The following is a 23,706-nucleotide window of genomic DNA, read 5'->3' as shown; positions in this document are numbered from 1 at the left end:
AACTATCAGCCATACCACTTATGACCTAATTTCTATGCATGCCCACTGATGTCTGTAACCTAATACTCTGTTGCCCATGTCCTAACACCAAATCCCATTCACTCCTCTACTTCATGTTAAGTAATGCATTGCTTTTTAAATACTCCATGTTTTCAGATTCCTACTGGGCTTTGTCCCTCCCCTTTTCTAAAATTTCATCCACCCTATAATGAAGGATCTGTGCTTCTCCAATTCTGCCCTTTTTAGCATCCCCAATTTTAATTATTCCACCATGAGTGGCCATGCCTTCAGCTGCTGAGGCCCTGTGGTCTAGAATCCCCTCCCAAAACTTCATCTCCCTATATTTCAATATTAACTTTGTCTATAGCTATTCTGGGAACACCCGACTTTTGTTTGGATTGTGACACTGCCTGTTTTTATTATTCCAATTACAGACACTGGAGGGGCTCAGACAACAACACAAAAGCAACACTTTACAGGTGCTGGAAACTTAAAAGACAATTTTGTAAATGCTGTTAATTCTCAGCAGAATAGAAAGAGGTAATGGTTAACTATTTAGGTTGATGTCCTTTCATTTCAACTGGAGTATTTGGGACATGTGACAAGTTCTAAGAGATAGAGGGATAAGGTGAGAAAAGAACAAAAGGGAAATCCTTTGACAAGGTGGAAGAAATTGAATTATATAATTATGGTGCAAGACCCACTAATAAACAACTGAGCCTGAATAAAACACAAGTGCTGTTCCTGGAGTTTCTGAGCTTCATTGGAACAGTGTAGAAAGGACAGATTTGAGGGTGCGAAGCTGAAATGGAGGTGACCTGATGTTCTGAGACTCACTTGAAGACTGAACCAAGGTATCCCACATACTGGCCACAGAGTTTGCTGTTCCAGATGTAGTGAAGGCTACATGTGCAATGAATTAAATAAACTAATTTGAAAGAAGTGTGAGTAAGTTTTAAGTCCGAGATGCTGGGAAGGAACCAGAACAGCAAGAGGAGTTGTTGCATCTTCTGAATTTGGGCATCAGCAGAGGGGATGGGATGTTCAGGGGTGATTAAGTGTGAACCAAAGTGTTGCAGAGATAAAGGTCATTTTAGAGCGCTGGGAAGGGAGAGGAAGGTATCACTGATGGCAAAAGTGGTGAAGAACCATCTGCTGAAGGTGAAGGCTGGTGGGTAGAGGTTGGAGCAAAGGGAACACTGTCATGGGTCTCAGAAGGGAGAGGATGGGGTGAGCAGAAATACAGGAAATGGAATGGATGCAGTCAAGACCCATATCAACCCCAGTGGAAGGGATTCTACAGTTGAAAGAAAAAGATATAAATTGGAAGCAGTGATAAAGAAGACAGGACAAGGAAAATAATTAAGTGCCTGTGAGATATTGGAATGGATCATAATTTGTTTGAAATACAAACAAACTTATTTTGTATTATAAGCAACAATCTATCTGCTGGAGGAACACAGCAGGTTGACCAACATCTCTGTGTGGGAGGAAAAGGAAGTGTCAATGTTTCACATCAAAACCCTGCATCAGGACTGAGGAGAGAGAGAGTCAGTATGCTAGGGCAGAGGGGGGGGGGGGGGCAGGAGCCCAAGGTGGTTGGTGGACTGAGGGGTGAATGATAATGGAGAAGGTGAGGAATAGAGTTGGGAATTAGAGGTAGATGGTAGAAGGCAGTGGAGGGAGAGGTAAAGATGGAGACAGCTACAGGAGGGTGATAAGTAGGAACACAACAGCTACCTGTGTTGGAATTTTAAATGTTTTATTTACAGCGTGGTAACAGGCCCTTCCGGCCCAACGAGTCTGCGCTGCCCATTTTGAACCCATATTAACCTACTTGTACGTCTTTGGAATGTGGGAGGAAACCGGAGCACCCGGAGGAAACCCACGCAGTCACGGGGAGAACGTACAAACTCCTTACAGACAGCGGCGGGAATTGAACCCCAATCGCTGGAGCTGTAATAGCGTCGCGCTAACTGCTACGCTACCGTGCCGCCCTAATATAATAAGTAAGGGAGGTGATAATGGGAACCATGAGTAAATGGCAGATGGAGCCGGAACCAGGTAGGGGAAGGTGGGAGGGAAGCCTGTGGGTGAACCGTGTGTAGCAGGGTGGATGGAACCAGGAGGGGAATGAACATGACTGGGGAGTGTGTGCTGGAGGTCTTCTACAAACCCACTGATTCCCACAGTTACCTCGACTACACCTCTTCCCACCCTGTCCCTTGCAAGGATGCAATTCCCTTTTTTTCAGTTCCTCCATCTCTGCCACATCCTTTCTCATGCCGAGGCTTTCCATTCCAGGACATCCGATTTGTCCTCCTTTTTCAGAAAACAGGGCCTCTCTTCTTGCCCCTCCATTTTTCCCACTACCACTGCTATTGATTCTGCCCTCAACCCATTCCCCCTCCAGACATAAGAGGGGTAGAGTTTCCCTAATCCTCACCTACCACCCCACAAGCCCACGCATCCAACATGTTCTCCACAACCTCTGCCATCTCCAAAAGGATCCCACCACCAGGTACATCTTCCCCTCTCTGCTTTCTGCCAGGATTGCTCTCTCCTTAACTCTCTTGTCCACTCATTCCTCCCCAACAATTTTCCTTTTTTCCTCTCCATTTCCACCACCCCCTTCCCCAACTTCTAGGCACCGAGCCCTACAACTGTGTTAAGAGTTCACACCAGCCCCTACACCTCCCTCACTACCCTAAACAGTCCTTCTAGGTGAAGCTGACTTTCACATGTGAACCTATCTGTGTCCTTTATTGCTTCCAGCACTCCTGGCGCAGCAGTCTCTACAGCGGTGAGACCTGACACAGATTGGGGATCACTTCATTAAGCACCTTCACTCCATCTGCCATACCAGCCGGGATCTCCCGGTGGCCAGCCATTTTAATTCCACTTCCCATTCCCACACCATGTCTGTTCACTGCCTCCTCTACTGCCAAGTTGAGGCTCGATGCAGATTAGAGGAACAGCACCTAGTATTCCACCTTGATAGTCTCCAACCTGACAGCAAGAGCATAGATTTCTCTAACTCTGGTAACCACTCCCCTCACCCCATTTTTTTATTCCCTTATCCCACTAGCACCTCATCCCCCTCAATCTGCCCATCACGCACACATTCCTCCCTCTTGTTCCCATCACGCACACATTCCCCTCCTTCCCCTCCCCACCTCCTTCCCCTTTATTCCATGGTCCACTGTCCTTTCCTATCAGAGTCCATCTTCTTCAGCCATTTGTCACTTCCACTTATCACTTCCCAGCTTCTTGCATCATTCCCACTTTCCCCCTCCCTCACCTGCCTATCACCCCTCTTCACCTGGATCCACCTACCAGCTCTTGCTCCACCCCCCACACCTCCATACTGGCCATCGCCCCTGTTTCTTTCCAGTCCTGATGAAGGGTCTCAATCCAAAATGTCAACTGTCCATTTCCCTCCACAGATGCTGCCTGACCTGTTGAGTTCCTCCAGCTCCTTTGTGTGTTGCTCTAGATTTCCAGCATCTGCAGTCTCTTGTGTCCATATTTAATGCACTATATCAATTTAAAACTTAAAATAAACAGGAATTTTTTTTTTAAATGATGGACTGACCAAGACTGAAGTAACAGAATTCACTGCTGAGTTGGGCTGCGGTTTGTTTGCAAATTTCATTCTATTTTTGAAATACTTGTCTATTCCTCAGCAGTTCTTTGTGTTACCAGAATTTAATTCTGCTTCAATAAATCTTCAATCAGAGTGAATTGTCATTCCCCCAAATGGGTCCCAATGTAGTGAGTATTGCAACTAATTTTGAAAATGGAATGATTAGCAAATAAATTGCATATTACAATTACAGAGATACATAAGAAGCAGAGACGACAATGACAAATAAAACACAAGCTGCTCTGGAGTTTGTTTAGGATTAAATTGGAGTAAAGTTTATTATCACATGCATGCACAGGTGCAATGAAAATCTTGCAGCAGCATCACAGGCCCATAATATCATATAAGCAGCATTCACAAGAAAAATATAAATTAACGAATTATATAAGAAAAAACAAAACCAGAAAAAACAAAACCAGAACAAACAAAAAACAAAGTCTACTGTAGTGCAAAGTGCTCAGTGTTGCCATACTGAGGTAGTGATTAGGGTTGTGGCAGTTCGTTCAAAAACCAAATGGTTGAAGGGAAGTGCGTAGCTGTTTTTAAACCTGGTGGTGTGGGACTTCAGGTTTCCGTACCTCCTGCCTGATGGTAGCTGTGAGAAGATAGCAGTGTCTGGATGGTGGGGATCTTTGTTGCTGCCTTGAGGCAGCATCCCATGTAGGTACTACCAATGGTGGGGAGGGATGTGCCCGTGATGTATTGGGCTGGGTCCCTCTCCCTGCAGCTTCTTGCATTCCTGTACATTTGAATTGCTGTACCAGACCATGATGCAAACATGATGGCAACAGTATACTCTAGACAGTTGTTTGAGTATTTGGTGACATTCTGAACCTCAACCTTCTAAGAATGTAAAGAAGCTGGCATGCCTTCCTTGTGATTTGCATCAATGTGCTGGGCCCAGGACAGGTTATCCTATTATGTTAATGCCCAGGAATTTAAAGCTGCTAATCCTTTCCACCTCCGATCCACCAATGTAGACTTGTGCATGTTCGCCCTCCTTCCCCTTCCTGAAGTCAACAATCAGCTCTTTAGTGTTACTGATATTGAGTGAGAGGTTGTTGTGGCATCACTCAACAAGGTGTCATGTCTCGCTGCTGTGCACTGACACATTGCCACCTGTGATTTGTCCAACAACAGTGGTGTCATTGGTGAATTTATATGTGGCATTGGAGCTGAGTTTAGTCACGCAGTCATCTGTGTATAGGGAGTAGAGCAGGGAGCTAAGCATGCAGCCTTGAGGTGCACCTGAGTTGATAGTTTGAAAAGCACAAACACCTCCGGATTATATCTCATCCATGTGCAAATTGACTTTGGGTCAAAGAGTTGAATGTAGGCTTAAAAGAAATGAGGGGAAGAGGTTTTACAATTCACAGCAGGCACAGTAGTGTAACGGTTAGCATAACACTATTACAGCACCAGCGATCTGAGTTCGATCCCCACCGCTGTCTGAAAGGAGTTTGTGAGTTTGTACACTCTCCCCATGGCTGCGTGGGTTTCCTCTGGGTGCTCCAGTTTCTTCCCACATTCCAAAGGCGTACGGGTTAGAAAGTTGTGGGCATGCTATGTTGGTGCCAGAAGCATGGTGAAACTTGTGGGCTGCCCCCAGAACACTCTACACAAAAAATGCATTTCACTGTTTCGATGTACATGTGACTAATAATGAAATCTTATATCATATCATTTGCACCAAGACTGGGAAATATTCTTTGGAGACCAGCTCCACTTAAGCTGGGCAGGGACTAGTCATAATGAATTGAGTAATTAGGGCCGTGGAAGGAGTTTTTAAACTAAAATTGGGAGGGTGAAAGGATCTGGAGGAGTTTATAAGTCCAAACTGCCAGGGTCATAGAGCAATATAATTCTGAGTCAAAAACAGAAAATGCTGGGAAAACTCAGCAGTCAGACAGCATCTGTGGAAAGATAAACAAAACTAATATTTCAGGTTAAAGGCTCTTCATCAAAAGTTGGAGAGATAATGGGGGAGAGATGAACAATAGGTCTGTAATTTCCTTTATGCTGCCTCCCTCCTTTCTTATACAGTGGAACTACATTTGCGACCCTCCAGTCCTCCGGAACCATGCCGGAATCTATCGATTCCTGGAAAATTATCACCAATGCCTCCGCTATCTCTAAAGCCACCTCCTCTCATCCCTCTCTGAGTTCCCCACTGTTTCTTCCAGTGACTGCTGCTTGACTGGCCTCCTAATGCTCAGATGCACCGTAGATGTGAAGGATGCTTTTGCAGATTATCTGACCTCTGTCAGTCCCAACAACACACAGATCATGGAAAGGGATGGAGAGCTGGACACTGGGATTGTTCCCCTGAATCTCCTTTGACATGGCACTCTGACTTTTTTCTATTCTTTAATTCTAGAGTGCAGAGGAGATTTACTGGAATGTTGCCGGGTCTTCATGAGTTGAGTTACAGGGAAAGATTGAACAGGTTAGGACTTTATTCCTTGGAGCACAGAAGAATGAAGGGAGATTTGATAGAGGTTTACAAAATGATGAGGGGTATATAGACAGAGTTAATGCGAGTAGGCTCTTTCCACCTAGATTAGGAGAGATAAGTACAAGAGGACATGGCTTTAGGGTGAAAGGGGAAAGGTTTAGGGGGAACATTAGGGGGAACTCAGAGAGTGGTGGGAGTGTGGAATGAGCTGCCATCTGACATGGTAAATGCGGGCTCACTCTTAAGTTTTAAGAATAAATTGGACAGATACATGGATGGGAGAGGTAGGTCTGGAGGTTTATAGACTGGGTGAAGGTCAATGGGACTAGCGGAATAAAGTTCTGGCACAGACTAGAAGGGCTGAATGGCCTGTTATCTGTGCTGCAGTGTTCTATGGTTCTAAGACAAAGGAAATATCTCTGGTAGGGTGAGACCAGGGTTACCCAGGTGATACTGCAGTTTAACTGAGAGATCTGGTCGTCAGATTAATGAGGGAAGTCTGAGAGAGAGAAACAAATAATGGGACATGTAAAAGCTGTGAAGTATAGAGCTGCTGCTGAGACCTGAAACCAAAAAGAGAATGCTGGAAATGCCCAGCATATCAGGCAGTGTCTGTGGAGAGAGAAAATCTGAGTTAATACTACGGTTAGATAATTCTGCAACAGAACTAGTCAGTTCTGATACTAGCAGGGGATAAACAAAACCAAGTTACAGGCTGTCCCAGGGTAATGAATAGGTTCCATTTTTACAGATGTCCATGTTGATTTTGTCCACAAGTCAGAAAATACACAAAAATTGCACTCTGGTAGACACACCACCTCTGCATTGTGATGAACAGCATCAAAAGCACAAGACTAAGAAGTAACAATTACAAAGAGTGGGGAGAGAGAAAGCTAGTTCTGCCATTGAATTTAATATTGTGGGCCCCTTTTCATATGCAGGGGTATCGATAAGTCAGGTGCTCACAACCTGAGGATAGGCTGTATCTGAAGTTGTAGAATTCAATATTGAATGCCAAAGTCCACAATGTGCCAAACACAGAAGGTGAAATACTGATCCTCCAATGTTAAATTGGGCCCTGTTGGAATGGTACAGAAGCAGTGCATGATAGGTTAGAATGAGAGTATAATGAAGAATTAGTGTCCACCAACTAGAAGCTCAAGGTTGCCCCTGTGGGCTGAAGACAGGTGGCCCAGAAAGAGGTCATACACAACCATATCATGAATACAAATGCAGTACACTAGATTTGAAGAAGTGCAAGTGAATTGCAGCTTTACCAGAAAGGATGGATTAGGTCCTTGGATGGTGGAAATGATGAAGTAAAAGTGAAGATGTTGGATCAAATGGTTTAAGTAATGATTGGAGAGAATGGACGAGAGAGTAGTGCATCAATTAATGTTCAATCAGGGAAAATGGCAAAAGTTAAAATTAAATCAGATTCATTTGTAATAAGATAAATGAATTAAATGGCATGCATATGTGTAGATAAAATAACAGGAACTTATGTGACTAAAACCTAACAAAATCCGTGGACCTGATGGCCTACATCCTAGAATTCTAAATCATGATCTAAATCAATTCTGGAACAATCCTAGCACACTTGAAATTTAGCAAGCATAAGCTAGTAATTCAAAAAGGTGTATGTGAAACTGGGAACTTAGTTTGACGGGGTATCAGCAAAATGCTGGCCTCTGATGAAATTATTTATCTAAATAACCTCTGCTGCATGGACCAACATAAGGTGTACAAGAACTGATTAACTTGACTGATGGAACAAATGTATCTTGATGCTCTAGACTGTGGTCAGCTTTGTACCATTCGGGTTCAAGGGTTACTCATGGTATAAAGGCCAGAAACTCCCAATCAAACAAATATTGTGAAACATATAGGGTGGCAGAGCTGGCAGAGCTAGAAGAGCTACTGCCTTGTAACCCCAACGACCTGGGTTCAAATTTGATCTCGATTGCTATCTGTGTGCTTGTTTTCCCTGTGACTCCCCGTGCGTTTCCTCTCACACTTTAAGATTATTTTGATGCATTTGTTCTGATATATCTCATACCTAAATGTACATCGGAGAATTCCTAAGTATCTAATGATGTAACCTAATGTCAATAGATGATTCATGATTCATGATTTGTGGCGATTGAATGCTTTTTCAATCTAAAAATGAATATATGATTTTATGTAAGTCATGTTTTAAGAGATGTTTCTTCAATTAGAAGATGGAAGAAACAAATGCACTCTCCACCCCACTGCACCTTTCCCCAACACATAATCACCCAAGAAAAATTACAATGGTTAAAATGGAAACAAAAGTAATATGGTGGAGTAGAAATGACTAGGCTCACTATTACAAACAGTAATGATTGATTGGGCCACTTCACCCAGAGTGATCTCCACAATTGTAAACATCCATTTCTCCTTTTACTGTTCAAGATGTTGGATGCCAACAAGGTTGGTCTATAGTGATCAGTGTTTGTAACTGTTGCCAAGGTTCCCAATGTTGTTCGTGGGTAAATTGGGTCCAACTCATTGCCTTTTCTTGCAATGGTAACTGTAATGCTAAATGAAAATGGAATTGAAGATGTAGGGTGCATGGATGTGTATTAGGATTTTGTGTGTCCTGACTAGGTTTTAGTACTAGAGAAATGACATTGAGAATTGAACTTGTGTGTCTTGCAGTGCCCATCATTCCCAGTTACTTGTACAATCTTCAACATCAACCACCGACAACAAGTCCAACACAAAGCTCCGAAGCTATTTCGCCAACAAGGTTTCAAAAAATATTTTCCTATTATGACAACTTGACAATGGAAACTGGAACGGATGGAGAGACTGGACTCAACACAACACAGTCTGCAGTGATCAATACAACAACTGCACCAGATTCTAGCACAAGCTGTTTAAAAAAGGACCAGGACCTGCTGAACGAGAACGTTGAAGTTGGCTTGTTGTTTGCTTCCAAAGCCACTGTGCAGCTTGTAACCAATCCCTTCATTGGACCGCTGACAAATAGGTGAGCCAATAGGCCCAGGGTCTTGCAATAAAGCTTCACTATTATCTTGATGTAAATGAATACCCATTTGAATGAACAAACCAAATTATCTTAATAGGTGAAATGGAAACTACTCCAAGAGCAAAATCTTAAACAGGACCCTGTGCTGTTGGAAATTGCCAGCAGATCAGGCATTTATCGGGTGAACAGCCTACATTAGGTCCATCTGGAGCTCATTAGATTAACTAATGAACTTATTTAAGGATTAACTAAGAATGCAAGAATATAGGAGTAGGGCACTCAGCACCCTCATACCTACCCCACCATTCAGTATGGTCATGGCTGCTCTGCCCCATCCCTTGTCTCTTCCGTGTCAATTCCTCATAAGCCTCAATTTCATAATCTTTTAAAATTTTATCTATTTCCTCTAAGTATCCCCAATGAACTAGATACATTTAAAGATTATCTGAGCATGACTAGAATAGGATGATCATGTGAGCTGAAGATTCCCGCAGAACATGTATAAAAAGAAAAATGCCAGTGTAGTTGGGTTGAATGGAATTTTTTTCCTGTAATAACTCCTACATGCTTCTATCTAAAATGAACTCTGACAAAGTTCTTGCAATGAACAGAACTTAACGGGACAAGTCGCATCTGTGGAGGCAAAAGATGTAAATCAACATTTCAGGTCAAGACCAGTTCTGATGAAGGGTTTTGACCTGAAACATGGACTTGTGCTTTTGTCTCCATTGGTGCTGCACGACCTACTGAATTCTTCCAGTGTTCTGTTTATTCCATATTCTAGCATCTGCAGTCTCTTTCGTCTTATAATAATTGCACAATTTATTTCATATTATGTTTGTAAGTATGTTTCCCCAAATTGAACTTTGTCTCCATATTCTTGCCTTCCCTGGTCCATGTGAAACTCTAGTTTTCTGGGTAACAGCCAGGAAATCTCATTTTAAGACAATCAAATGTTTGGAGACTTGGATTAAATTTGCAGCTATAAAATCAACTATCATTGCAACCCTTCAATGGGGTAACTTGGCTAAAAGTGCTTTATCCAAACAAGGCAGACAAAATCCCATGATAAAATGTAAGCAGATAGATTCATCTGAAATTAGTAAATCTGATGTTGAGATGAATAAAAGGATTGATTTTCCTAGTCAAATTTTCTTTCCTACCCTTGGAATTGAAGCCCATATTGTTAAAGTTAAAATGTACAATAGTGGATTAACATCTACACAGACATTTTACTTGTCCTCATTGAATTCAATATGTAAAATTGCAAACTTATTAATATGACAACACCTGACCTTTCCTCTCTTCCTATCATCCAGGGACCCAAACTCTCTTTCCAGCTGAAGCAGTGATTCACTTGCACTTTTTCTAATCTAGTGTACTGCATTTGGTGTTCATAGTGTGGTCTCTTTCTACAACGGAGAAACCAAATGTAGATTGGGTGATCACTTTGCAGAGTGTGTGTATTGAGTCCACAGGAGTGACCCTGAGCTTCAAGTTGCCTGCCACTTTAATTCTCTATCCCACTCTTACTATAACTGATTCCTCCTGGCCTCTTGTGCTGTGGCCCAACATAAATTTGGGGTTCAACGCCTCATCTTCTATCTGGGCATGTTACAACCTTCTGAACTCAATATTGAATTCTCTAATTCACTCTTTGTGTCTGTATCAGAATGGGCTAATTCTGCCAGTCATTCATCTATGATTTTTGGCTCTGTTTTATTTTCTCTACTTAGTTTGGCCTATTGGGCATGTCCCACAGCTCTGCCGTCAGCAACACGTACCACAGAAAGAAGTATAATTTGCTTCTAAATGCTACATTAACCCATTTGGTCTCACCCTACCAGAGATATTCCCATTGTTCTACCCATCCATCCCCCCCCCCCACCTTCTCTGCAACTGAAAACTAACTTGTTATTTCTCTTTTCCATTTCCAGTGCAGGGTCTCTGATCTGAAACATTATGTTTCTCTTTCCACAGATGCTGCCTGACCTTCTAGGTGTTTCCAGCATTTTCTGTTTTCATTTCAGATATCCAGCATTTCTATTTTTTTTGGATTTTCATCATTTAATATTAATCTGTGTGGTTTTGCACAAGATTTCTCCTTGTTGTATATGTGCATGAGTATATCTATTAGTATGTATGAAAGTGAGAGATCAGACAGCATGTATACATGAATGTCAGCAGCAACGTAGAGCAGTAAGCTGATGTAATGAAGAGAGAATGTGTACATGCTTGCATCACTGAGTTCTGCAACAGGGAGGGAGCAGAACATTGAATGTCTTTATTAGTGAGTAAATATCAAAAAAGAATATTGCATGTATGATAGGAAGAAATGTATGTATGACAGCAGAGTGTTTGTATCAGTAAGAGTGGGGATGTATGATGTCAATAGAGAATAAACGTGACAGAAGACGTGTGAAAACGTAACAGTGGGGCAGTAAGTGTAATATAGTAACAACAAATGTATATGCTCAGAATTATAAAGAAAAATGTCTGTTTGATAACACACACGTTACTGAGATGATATCGATGCAGATACCTTCTTAAAAGCAGGAGAGAATGTATTTGCTTATGCATCAGTTTGCATGTAGCTCTAGATATCAATATAGACGACCAATTATACAATTTACTATGTGGAAGCACGACATGATGAGTTTGAAAAACAACTTAGTGACCTCTCAGCTGCAGAAGTAAACGTATGATCTTAAATCATCATTTATTGCTTAGATTTTCCACTAACATAGTTGATTCCAGCAACTGAAATATCAGCAGATTACCATGCTCAACAGATCATTAACAGAAACAAGTTACACCATTCAGGATAAACATATGACATCAAATTGCATAAAACTGGCAGCTACAGTTTTTATGATTTGCAGTTTTCCACCTAGACAGGGCCATCTTATTTTGGAAATCATCCTGTATATTGTTAATGTGTTGCTTAAATTGGATACTTTATTCTGTTTGCAGGATAGGATATCAACTCCCAATGTTTGCAGGGTTTGTCATCATGTTTATTTCAACAGTTAGTAAGTATCTAAAGTTTTTTTCTATTAACTACAAAACCTAACAAGATTGGGATCGTTGTGACGTTTACAGTTTGGTGGGACTGACCCTTTATGAAATGTCTCAGTTGATTTGCACTTTATTTCTGAAAATGATATTTGCATTAATTGATAATGCCCTTAACTATCCTTTTTATCCACAGTGTTTGCCTTCTCAAAGAGCTACATGCTACTGTTCTTAGCCCGATCTCTGCAGGGCATAGGCTCTTCCTGCTCCTCTGTGGCAGGTAAGGGCAATTGCAAGAGTGCCGGTAAAATAACATGCAAGACAAGCAAAAGTAGTTTTTTTCTGTCAGAGATCTTCACCTAAAAGCTCCCTGTAATTGAACATTGATCGTATTTAAATGATGCAATTATAGTTTCGTTTTCCAGTAGCAGCCCAGCACAAATGATTTTCTGTTAAAATATACTTTGTAGTACAGGAAACTTCCATTTTTTATTTCTCTTGAAGTTGCCTTCTCATTATTTAAGAATTGAAATATTTGGATATGGAGTAATGTATCCTGTATTTATATTACTAAAATGAGGAAATGTTTTGTATCACTCAGAAGTCATATTGTAATTCATGTCTGTCTACACATTAATGTTCAGTATAATGTGAGACGTGTTTCTTTTATCTTATAGGTATGGGGATGCTGGCCAGCGTTTATACTAATGATGAAGAAAGGGGTAATGCAATGGGAATCGCATTAGGAGGACTGGCTATGGGGGTTTTGGGTCAGTATCCTTTATAAAGTGGTCACTTACGAAAAGAATACCATTCATAGTCAATGGTACCTTAGCAAGCATAGCATAGGTTGGTGGCTAGATTTCAGAATTTCTTTCTCTCAATGTAAGCATTTCCAGAAACCATTCTAAAGCCAAAGTATGTTGATTTAATCTTGAAATACTTACCCTGATCATTAATTGGTTGTGGAAACTGGGACAAACTATGTAAGAGATTGAATGCTAGGCCTAATTCAGAATGTAAACAGAAAATACTGGAAATACTCCACAGGCTAGTCAGAACCTGTTGGGAAAGAAACAGAATTACAGTTGAGGTCCTTTTTTTTATTAGAATGAATTCAGAGTCTACAGTACTTTAGAGCATTTGTGATTTCCTTATTATGCATATTTTGCCCTATTTAAACCATCAGATTTATTTTTGCTTACAGGATTAGTAAACATTGGGAAGCCAGCAATTTTTGCTCATCCAAAACTCCCTTTGAGAAGGCAGTGGTGACCTATCTTTTGAGCATACTGACTGTTCACATCTCCCTGCAGCATCACAAGAGTGACATCATGGTTATCATTTGCTTTATCTTGTTTGTCCTTTCTCAGGACATAAGAATTATGACATTTCGTCCTTTTCCTGGGCTCCCTCTTCCTCCAAGTTTGGAAAATTCAAGCTAGTTTCACAGCCACTGCTTTATAAACTTCAAAATATTCCTCTTCTTTCAGTCTTGGTTCTAAATTTGAAAAAAAAACCTTGAATTTCACCATTTTATATTTAAAGATGGCTGAATGACAGTGCACACAGAATTGCACTGACTGAATCTTGCATGAGATGAAAGATGAAATGGTTGAACTTTATTATTTTGGAGGCTGCTATTTATGGTTTGAGGAATTATATTGCTGGTGAGCTTCATGGTCTCAGATCAGCAAATTATTTGTAAGAGAAAAGCTTGTGTAGTTAACCTGAAGTAAGACAAATTCTAAGGCTTGTATGAGTACATGGATGAAAATATTTAGTGAGAATTGCAGCAGGTTAATGTTAGTGTTGAAACATGCACACCTCAGAAGTGTGGCTGTGCAGTTAAACTGACCATGCAGAATCTCCAATCTGAGAAATGGGACTGCTAAAAGTACAGGAGGCAGGCAAGGAAAGAAAGAGATTTAGCAATGAGAATGGATAACAAATAAGCACTGGTAGTGGTCCAAAAGCTGATTAGGCATGTCAGTGCAGTGATTGCTGTGAGCAGAACCTTAGGGTTAGAAAGGCTAAAACTATATTACTACTGAGTGCCAAGAGTAAAATAAAATCAATGTTCTATATATTTCTATTTATATTATACACAGCAAAGAGTAGTAATTTGATTAAGCACAAACATTTGGAAGTAAATCAAAGATTGATTGATATCACTGGTGCTATTTTGTACTGACTTCCCTTGCCCCAACCCTGCTCTGCTATGAATTCCTCTCATTCCCATTACTTTTGGTCAGGGTGTGTTGGATAAAGTAATTTTGTAATATTTTATCAAATTCTCTCAAAGAAACACTTGTTTATGTATATTGGAGCCAATTTCAATTTTTGGGGAAATGCTGTTTTCAAAATGCATTAATTCAAAGGAGCGGGTGAATCCAGTACCTCGAATGCACATGGGGAAAATTACATGTTATGAGGACAATTAATACTTAATGATTTTTAATTATGCCTTTCAGTTTCATAAATGCTTCACAAATTTTCAATTTTATTAGTAAATAAAACATGAGATGGAATTCACATTTTTAGATAGAATGCATTCTAAGGTAGGAAGTATTACAAATGCAAAATGAAAATTGTGCAATTTGACCCAATTTCATCATTTTGCATTTCTAGCCCAGGCATAGCATCGGATGCAAAGTATAACTCTATGCAACATGCCAAATTTTGTAGAATCAGCTCCTCGAGAATCATAAAATTTGGTTTTATAATGTTGATAGGGAAATTCAGTCTGGGCTGACTTCAAAACTGTCCAAGTGCCAACCAAGACACTTGCTTCCCCCCTTCACACTTCCCTTTAAAATGAAACATTTTTTAACTTCTCTATTACTTTGAAGTGGAACTTGTGTGAAGAAATACAGAATACTGACTATTACAAATGTTTTTCAGAGACTAGAAGATGATCTCGATTAAGTTAGTTAATCCCAGCTAGGATTGCTTAATATTGCTGCAACTGGTCTTCGTACACTGAGATAAGGAACTGGGAGCAATACCACCAGAGGCCACAGCAAATCACTATCTAAAGACTGACCCACTTGAGTTCCTTCAGCACCTTGTCTTGCTCCAGATTCCAGCGTCTGCCATCTCTTGTGTCTCCATCTAAAGACTGCTGCCAGGAGTTGCAAAGGGTGAATGTTGGAAGGGACAAGCCTGCATTCAAATGTGATAGCACCAGACAAAATAGCCTGCCAGTACTGAAGGCCCGGATTTACAACATTCCTTCATTGTCCCCTTGATTTGGGTAAAAGGTGTGGCAGATTTAGAAACTGGCAATTGGTTTATTATTGTCATATGTGCTAAGATACAGTGAAAAACATTGTTCTGCATGCTATCCAGGCAGATCATTTCAAAATGAGTACATTGAGGTAGCACAAAAGGAAAAACAATAACAATGCACTGTTAATTACAGAGAAAGTGCAGCACTGGTAGACAATAAGGTGCAGGGGCCATGACTAGGTAGATTGAGAGATCAGGAGTCCCTCTTTATCATACAAGAGACTGTTGAAGAGTTTTATAACAGTGGGATAAAAGCTGTCCTTGAGCCTGGTGGTGTGTGTTTTCAAGCTTTTGTATCTGCTGCTCGATGGAAGGGAGGAGAAGAGAAAATGACCAAGGTGAGAGCAGTCTTTGGTTGCTTTCCTGAGGCAGTGGGAAATTGAAGGAGGGGAGGCTGGTTTTCATGATAGACTGGACTATGTTCACAGTTCTCTGCAATTTCTTGCTGTCTTGGGCAGAGCAGTTGCCATACCAAGCTGTGATGCATTCGGATAGGATGCTGTCTGTGGCGCATCTATAAAATTGGTGAAGGTCATCCTGCTCCAATATGAGGCCCCTACCATTTTAATTAATGGGCCTCATTTAAATCCCTGCAGGTTTAGAGACCATCCATGGACAGTGAATGACTTTTGGGAGAAGAGAGTAGGTGAGATCACCTAAGCTTTCCTGCTGAGAGTCATTGTAAAGGATTCTACTTAATGCATAACAGAAAATTATCCTTAAAAAATCAAAATGTGGATGCTTGAAATCTAAAATAAAACCAGAAAATGTTGGAAACACTCAGAAGGTCAGGCACTATCTGTGAAAATAGAAATGGTTAACATTTTAGACCCACTATCTTTTGCCAGAACTGGGAAAAGTTAGAAATAGAATGTGTTTTAAATTACAAAAAATTTAGGAGCGGTTGAGAGAGCAAAAATAATGAGTGTGATAATCCCATTTGAGAGCTTGTTAACTGCAGCTAATCTATCCAGGCACAATACAATCAGAGGCAAATAAGGACAGAACTATAAGATACAAGGCATGTAGTTGTTGAAAACCTGAAATGACAAAATGCTGGAAACACCCAGCAGATTTGGCAGCATCTGTACAGAGGGGGGAAAAACCCCGAGTTATCACAGGACGACGACCTTTCATCAGAACTGACCAGTTCTGACACAAACTGGAAAGGTCAGTCAGTCAACTGAAATCACTCGATTCAGTGTTGGTGGTGGATTCAATGTGGACTGAATGGAGGTACAGCGCAACGTGGTTGCCCAATCTGTGTGTGCTTTCTTGGTTGTAGAGGAGACAACATGAGGGATGCATTACAATAAATTGGTAGTATAAATGAATTATTGCTTCACTTGGAAAGAGTGTTTGGCTCACTGGATGCTGGGAGGCATAGAGATGAAAAAGCAAGTATTGCATCTCATGCAGTTACATGGAGAGTGGACGTTACTAGAGATGGGTAAGTGAACTAGGAGTCATGGAGGGAATGATCCATCAGAATACTGAAGGTAGAGAGGAGGGGGAAGATGATTCTGATCATTCCATCATACTGATAGAAACAGAAATTATGGAAGATGATTGATCGGAATATGGAAGCTGGTGGTCTGGTAAGTGTGGACAAGGGGTACTTGCTTGGTGTGAGGAAAAGGATGAAGGTAGAAGTGTCTGCCCTTTTTTCCCATGCTTCTGCTTCCACCCCTCTATTCTCACACATAACAAGAACAAGGACTCCTGTCCTCTCCTCCAACACCATCAATCTCCACATATACAAATCATGCTCTGTAATTTTCACCAGCAGTCACACCATCCCCCTCCCTTCTCCAGAATTTTAATGGGACCATTCTCTCCATGACGACTTGGTCCACTATTATCTCCAGTAATACCCACTTGCCATTTTATGGCACCTTCCTATAAAACTGCAGGCGATGCAAAACCTGCCCTTTTACCTCTTCCCACCATCCAGGCTGTTGACTAGTCCATCCAAGAAAAGCAACAATGCATTTGCACCTTTTCCAATTTCATGTACTCACTACTCATGCTGCATTTCCTCTGCTTTTGAGAAACTGAACACCAATTTTACCACTTCACAGGATGACAACTTTCAGTCTGCAAGGGTGACATTGAGCTTCAGGTCACTGTCACTTTCATTCTCCATCTCACTCCCACCTTGCTATGCTTTGGAGTTCACTGGAACAGTGGAAGGTGGAGCTGTAGTCAATAAACAAAAGTCTAATGTAGGTGTCTTTACTGTCCAGATGCTTCAGAGATGAGTGTAGGGCCAGGGAGATGGTGTCCACCATAGACCTGCTTTGGTGGTAGGCGAATTGCAATGGGTTGAGTTTGTCTGGGAGGCTGGAGTTAATGCATGCCATGACCAGCATCTCGAAGCACTTCATGATGGTGGATGTCAGAGCCACCGGGTGGGAGTGATTTAGGCACGTTACTTTGTTTTTCTCAGGTACCGGGATGATAGTCTTCTTAAAGCAGGTGAGAACCTCAGATTGAAGCAGGGAGAGGTTAAAACTGTCTGCAGATACCCCCGCCAGCTGATCTGCACAGGATCTAAGGACTTGGCCAGGGACACCATCCGGACCAGGTGCTTTCCACGGGTTCACTCTCCAGAAGACTGATCTTGCATCTGCAATGGTGACTGTGAGTTCAGGTGCATTGGAGAAAGTCAGGGTGGGTGGTGACGTACCAATCCCCTTCTGTTCAAAACGTGCATATAATGTGTTAAGCTCATTGAGAAGGGATGCAATGCTGCCCAACTTCATTTTGTAGCCTGTTATAGCATGTAAGCCACGCCACAACTGACGGCTGGTCTGGGACTCTATTTTGGACTGATATTGTCTCTTGGCATCTCAGCTAGCTTTATGGAGGTCATATCTTGATTTCTTGTATAGGTCAGTGTCACCTGATTTGAATGCTGCAGTCCTAGATTTCAGTAGGGGATGAATCTCCCAATTCATCCATGATTTCCAGCTTGGGAACACCCAGATTGTCCTCTTTGGTACAAAGTCCTCAAAACACTTGCTAATAAAGTCTGTGATGGTGGTGACATACTCATCTAGGCTGACAGCTGAGTCTTTAAACATGGACCGGTCTACTGACTTAAAGCAGTCGTGTAGAAGCTCATCTATTTTGCTGTACTAGCACTGTACGACTTCCCGTACTGGATCTTCCCCTTTCAGCTTCTGTTTATATGCAGAGGGAAGACAGCCCAATAGTCTGATTTACCAAAGTGTTTGGGGGGGGGGGGGGGGAGGCTGTCTCAGTAGGCATCTTTGGTTGTATAGCAGTGATCAAGGGTATTTGGGCCCCTGGTGGGACAGGAGACATGCTGGTAGTATATTGGGAACATACTCTTGAAGTTGGCCTGGTTGAAGTCACTGGTAATGATGAAGAGGGCCTCAGGGTATCCTGTCTCAAGGCTGTTGACCACAGAGTATAGTTCATTGAGTGCAGGCTTCATGTCCAACTGGGGTGGGATGTAGACTGCTGTTGGGATAGTTGAAGTGAACTCCCATGGTGGGTAGTATGATTGATGCTTCACTGTCAGATATTCCAAGCTGGGTGAGCAGGAATTCACCAGGACCATCACGTCTGAGCACCATGAGGTGTTGATTTAGAAGCAGACCCCTCCATCTCTAACTTTGCCCCAGGACGCTGTATGGTCCATCCAGTGAATTACGAAGCCCTCAGGTTGTATGGCACAGTCAGGTGACGCAGCCATTTCCAGCACTATCCATTAGCGTGCATTTGCAGCATAGTTTTATTTTCTCTCCTGTCATTCGTGCTTGGCCATTTGCATTTTTCTCAGACAATTCACTTACAAACAAATCACCACCTTCTCCACCCTTTCTCGGCTGGCACTGCCACTGTTAGTATCATTCAGTCTCTGTCTCCACCAATTCACAAGCATTCTCTCCTTTTGTTTTCTCCACTTTCTCTGCAGCTTCAAGTACACTCAGTCTCTGACTTTTCCAAGTGTTGATGAAAGATAATTGATCTGAAACGTTAACTCTCGTTCTTGCTCCACAAAGCCCGATTGACCTCCTGACTATTTCTAACACTTTCGGTTTTATTACAAAATTTAGGGAGAAAAATTTGCTCTAATTCAAAATTTAAAAGAAAATTTATTATACTGGACAGTCATTGCAAGGCATTCTACTTTATACAGAACAAAAAAAATCCTTGAAAATAAAAAAAACTACAGATACCAGAAACCTGAAATAAAAAGCTGGAAAACTTCAACAGGTCAGACAGTATTTGCGAAAAGAGAAACAAGCAAAGTTTCGGTTCAAAGATGACAAAGGGTCTTTGATCTGAACCATTAACTGTTTTCCTTTTGATAGGTGCTGCCTGACCAGATGAGTGTTTCCATAAAACCTGTAATTGCTCTTTATGGTAGAGTGGTGATTGACCCCCCTGCCCTTTTGTGGGTGGTAAATAATTCCTGTTGATGCTCCATTTTGCCTTTTACAGTGGGTCCACCCTTTGGCAGTGTGATGTTCGAATTTGTGGGGAAAACGGCTCCATTCCTTTTCCTGGCAGCGCTGGTGCTGTTGGATGGAGGTGAGTGAAGGAAAAGGTTGTTGGGTGTAGTCAGCTGTTTAAAACAGGTGTGTGAAGATTTATCATGCTTATCGTCTTCTTTAGCCTTGCAGCTGTTCGTCCTCCAGCCCTCCAAAGCGCAACCAGAAGTAAGCATTACTATGTTCATTTGAAAATGAGAATGCACCTTATTAACAGTAAAGATTTTTAAAATTCCAGATTTTGTTTCCTAATTCAAGCATAATTTTTTTAAATTTTGCATCTGTTTGGTCTTCTCCAGAGTCAGAAGGGGAGCTCGCTGTTTACACTTTTACGTGACCCTTACATATTGATTGCTGCAGGTATTTCCAGAATAAGTGCATATAATTATCTTCTGCCAATGTCCTTCATTTTACGTGTGGCACCTTGGAAATGATCTTTGTACTTCAGAGGTTGCTCAAATGAAACCGACTCCAAGTGGAACAAAATATTTTGGGGGGTGGGGTGGAACTAGAAAGGCAGCTGAAAAATGTAGCTGTTTTAGACAGGAAGAAGGATTGTAGAGTCATAGAGAAATACGGCACGGATACAGGCCCTTCAGCCCAATCAGTCCATGCCGACCATGGTGCCCACTCAGCTAGTCTCAATTTCCTGTGTTCAGCCCATATCTCTCTAAGTCCTGCCCTTCCATGTAACTATCCAAGTGCTTCTTAAATTATACTATTGTCCCTGCCTCAACCACTTCCTCTGGCAGCTCGTTCCACATACAATTTTATTTAAAAAATAAAATTTTACAATCAATAGTTTTATTTAATACCATTTTATTTTAAAGAAAAAGGCATGTCACTGGCACAAGCCAGAATTTATTGCTCTCTCCTAATTGCACTTGAATTGGATGACTTGACAGGCCATTTTGGAGGACAGTTATGAGTCAACCATATTGCTTTGACTCTGAGTCACAGGCAGGCCAGACTAGATAAAGGTAGCGGTCATCTACCCTAGTGTACATCAGTGAACTGGTTGAATTCTTACAATAATCTAGCAGATTCATGGCATTAATTAGCATTTTAATTACAGATAATCAAACTTGTCTCCAGATCATTAGTATCACTCTGTATCAGTAAATCTTTATGGTACTGTAACCCGAAAGCAAAGGTATTTTCAGAAGATTAAAAGAAGTACTAATTGGATAAGCTGCCATTGCTCTGTCCATTTTACCATCATCCTGAAGTCTAAGATTACCCTTTTCACAATGAACAACACCACCAATTTTCATGTCATCTGAGAACTTGCTAATCATATCTCCTATATTGATACTGATAGTTTATGTATATGAGGGGCAGGCACGGTAGTGTAGCAGTTAGTGTAACGCTATTACAGCGCCAGCGACCCGGGTGCAATTCTGGCCGCTGTCTGTAAGGAGTTTGTACGTTCTCCCCGTGTCTGTGTGGGTTTCCTCCAGGTGCTCTGGTTTCCTCCCACATTCCAAAGACGTACAGGTTAGGAAGTTGTGGGCATGTTATGTTGGTGCCAGAAGTGTGGCGACACTTGTGGGCTGCCCCTAGAACACTCTACACAAAAGATGCATTTCATTGTGTTTCGATGTACTTGTAACTAATAAAGATATCTTGTATAACAAACAGTAAAGGTCCTGGCACCAATTCCTGTGATACACCACTGGTCACAGGCTTACCATCACAAAACCAGCCCTCCACTATCACCCTTTGCTTCCTATTACCAAGCCAATTTTGGATCCAATTTGCCAACTCACTCTGGGTTCTAACTTTTTGGATCAGTTTTCCACCATATGAAAGGCCTATTAAAGACCCAGTCAAGTTTATTAACCAGACAAGCTTCGTCAATACATTTTGATACCTCCTAGGGGAAAAATTCAATCAAACTACAGCTTTGCTTCCTAGAGGAGTACTCCTGGCTATTCCAATTCTCTTTTCAGTTTCAATTTCTTTTTCGAAGGCAGACTTCTGTACTCTAAGCTTGTAAGATTCGATGGGGAAGTTGTGAGGATGAAAGGCTGAGATCCAGGGGGACACAGGCAACACAATTAGAATGTTCTGGTGCTAGGAGAGAGAGAATTATGCCTAAGAACATAAGAAAAAGGAGCAGGAGTAGGACATCTGGCCCATCGAGCCTGCTCCGCCATTCAATAAGATCATGGCTGATCTGGCCGTGGACTCAGATCCACCTATCTTGTCTTTTCCCCATAACCCTTAATTCCCTACTATGCAAAGAGCTGCAGTAGTTTAACCTATTTTGTGAAAATCTGGAGTGGTGTTGATAATGAGGAGGTAGTCTCAGTTACAGAACTATGTTGGGCAGGACAATGGCAGGTGGAATTGAATCCTGATCAGTGCAACTCAATACATTTGTGCGTTCTGCTAAGGACAGAACATGTATTGGTTTATTATTGTCACTTGTACTGACGTACAGTGAAAAACTTGTCTTGCATACCGATCATACAGGTCAATTCATTGCACAGTGCAGTTTCATTAAGTTAGAACAGAGTGCATTGAGGTATACCATGAATGAGAGGGCCCTGGGGAGTACTGAGCTACTAAAGGACCTTGGTGCATGGGTCCAAAGGTCCCTAAAGGTGGCACCACAGGTAGACAGGGCAGTGAGGTAGGCTTTCAGAATGCTTGCCTTACTTAGCTGGGACATACACTATAAGAGCAGGGAGGTCTTGGTAAAACTTTAAAACATTGATTTGCTGCTTGTTTAGCATGTCTGAATGGCTACATTGGTCAACCCCATAAATAAAGAACACATAGGTAAAAAAAACTGGTATAAAGTAAAATGGAATTTCAAAGTTGTGCAGAAAATGCTGGAAATGACCTGAAAGAATGACTGTCTCCCTCTTCACTGATGTTTCCTACTTGATCTGCTTGCATTTTCTGCCTCATTACAATTGTATGCTTTCCTCTCCAAAGTTCGTTTGCTATATATTTTTGTGATGTGAAGGTGTGAAATTGGCCTGATACAAAATCTAATTAACATTGTCCCCAGTAGACTTGCTGTACAAATATCAGACTCTCGACATTAAATCTACTGTATAAATCACAGTCTACCATTTAAGGTAATTTTGTCGCTTGGTAACTACAAATGTCAGAACAATAGTATATAACTGCAGTCCAATATTTCTCTGGATGTGACACGTTATTCATGGGAGAACATGCTGTATTGAGACGGGGGACCTAAGATTAGGTCCTCTGATAACATGTTCTATCACCTGACAAAATAATAATTTATTGAATGGTTTAAGCTTTGCCTCAAAGGTTAGTCTATCATCCTGCTTCATGGAATAATTGATTACATCTTGGTAAACAGTGATGTAAGTATTGATGTGTTCTGTTTTTAATTAAACGTTGAAAATTGAACAGGCTTGTTTGCTTAAGTGGTTTAACCTTACAATAATAAATATTAAAATGTGCAAAAATAGAAACATTTTGTGTAATTACTCCCACTGCTGGATTTGACTTAGCATTTCCTTTATTGGAATAGCCTAAGATAAAGGGTATATTTCTCCTGAGAGACCTCCTGTATTAAATTCATTTAGTATATATATTACCTTCTCTTGATAATGTGTATGAGAATTAATAATTGGTGGGCATTATTAATAACTTGTTTCTGTTTTTAATAAGGAGCCATATGCTTTGCGAACATGGGCATTGCCATGCTGGAACCAGCCTTGCCGATTTGGATGATGGAAACCATGTGTTCGCCAAAATGGCAGTTGGGTAA

General features: G+C 41.3%; 1 protein-coding gene across 1 annotated transcript in view; it reads left to right on the top strand.

Annotated features, from left to right (window-relative positions):
• Nucleotides 1-23,706, top strand: part of slc18a2 (solute carrier family 18 member 2) — a 51,174-nt gene that overhangs the window by 15,437 nt on the left and 12,031 nt on the right. Inside the window, exons 3-10 of the mRNA XM_052027463.1 lie at nt 8,784-9,117; nt 12,091-12,149; nt 12,329-12,412; nt 12,810-12,902; nt 19,900-19,989; nt 20,074-20,117; nt 20,249-20,309; nt 23,607-23,702. Coding sequence (XP_051883423.1) covers nt 8,784-9,117; nt 12,091-12,149; nt 12,329-12,412; nt 12,810-12,902; nt 19,900-19,989; nt 20,074-20,117; nt 20,249-20,309; nt 23,607-23,702 — 861 coding nt within the window. The remainder of the gene's footprint in view (nt 1-8,783; nt 9,118-12,090; nt 12,150-12,328; nt 12,413-12,809; nt 12,903-19,899; nt 19,990-20,073; nt 20,118-20,248; nt 20,310-23,606; nt 23,703-23,706) is intronic.

The sequence above is a fragment of the Pristis pectinata genome, chromosome 12, assembly GCF_009764475.1.
Source record: "Pristis pectinata isolate sPriPec2 chromosome 12, sPriPec2.1.pri, whole genome shotgun sequence".
Taxonomy (NCBI): Eukaryota; Metazoa; Chordata; class Chondrichthyes; order Rhinopristiformes; family Pristidae; genus Pristis; species Pristis pectinata.
The sequence above is the reverse complement of the archived record's forward strand: the minus strand, read 5'-3'. Positions and strand labels throughout refer to the sequence as shown.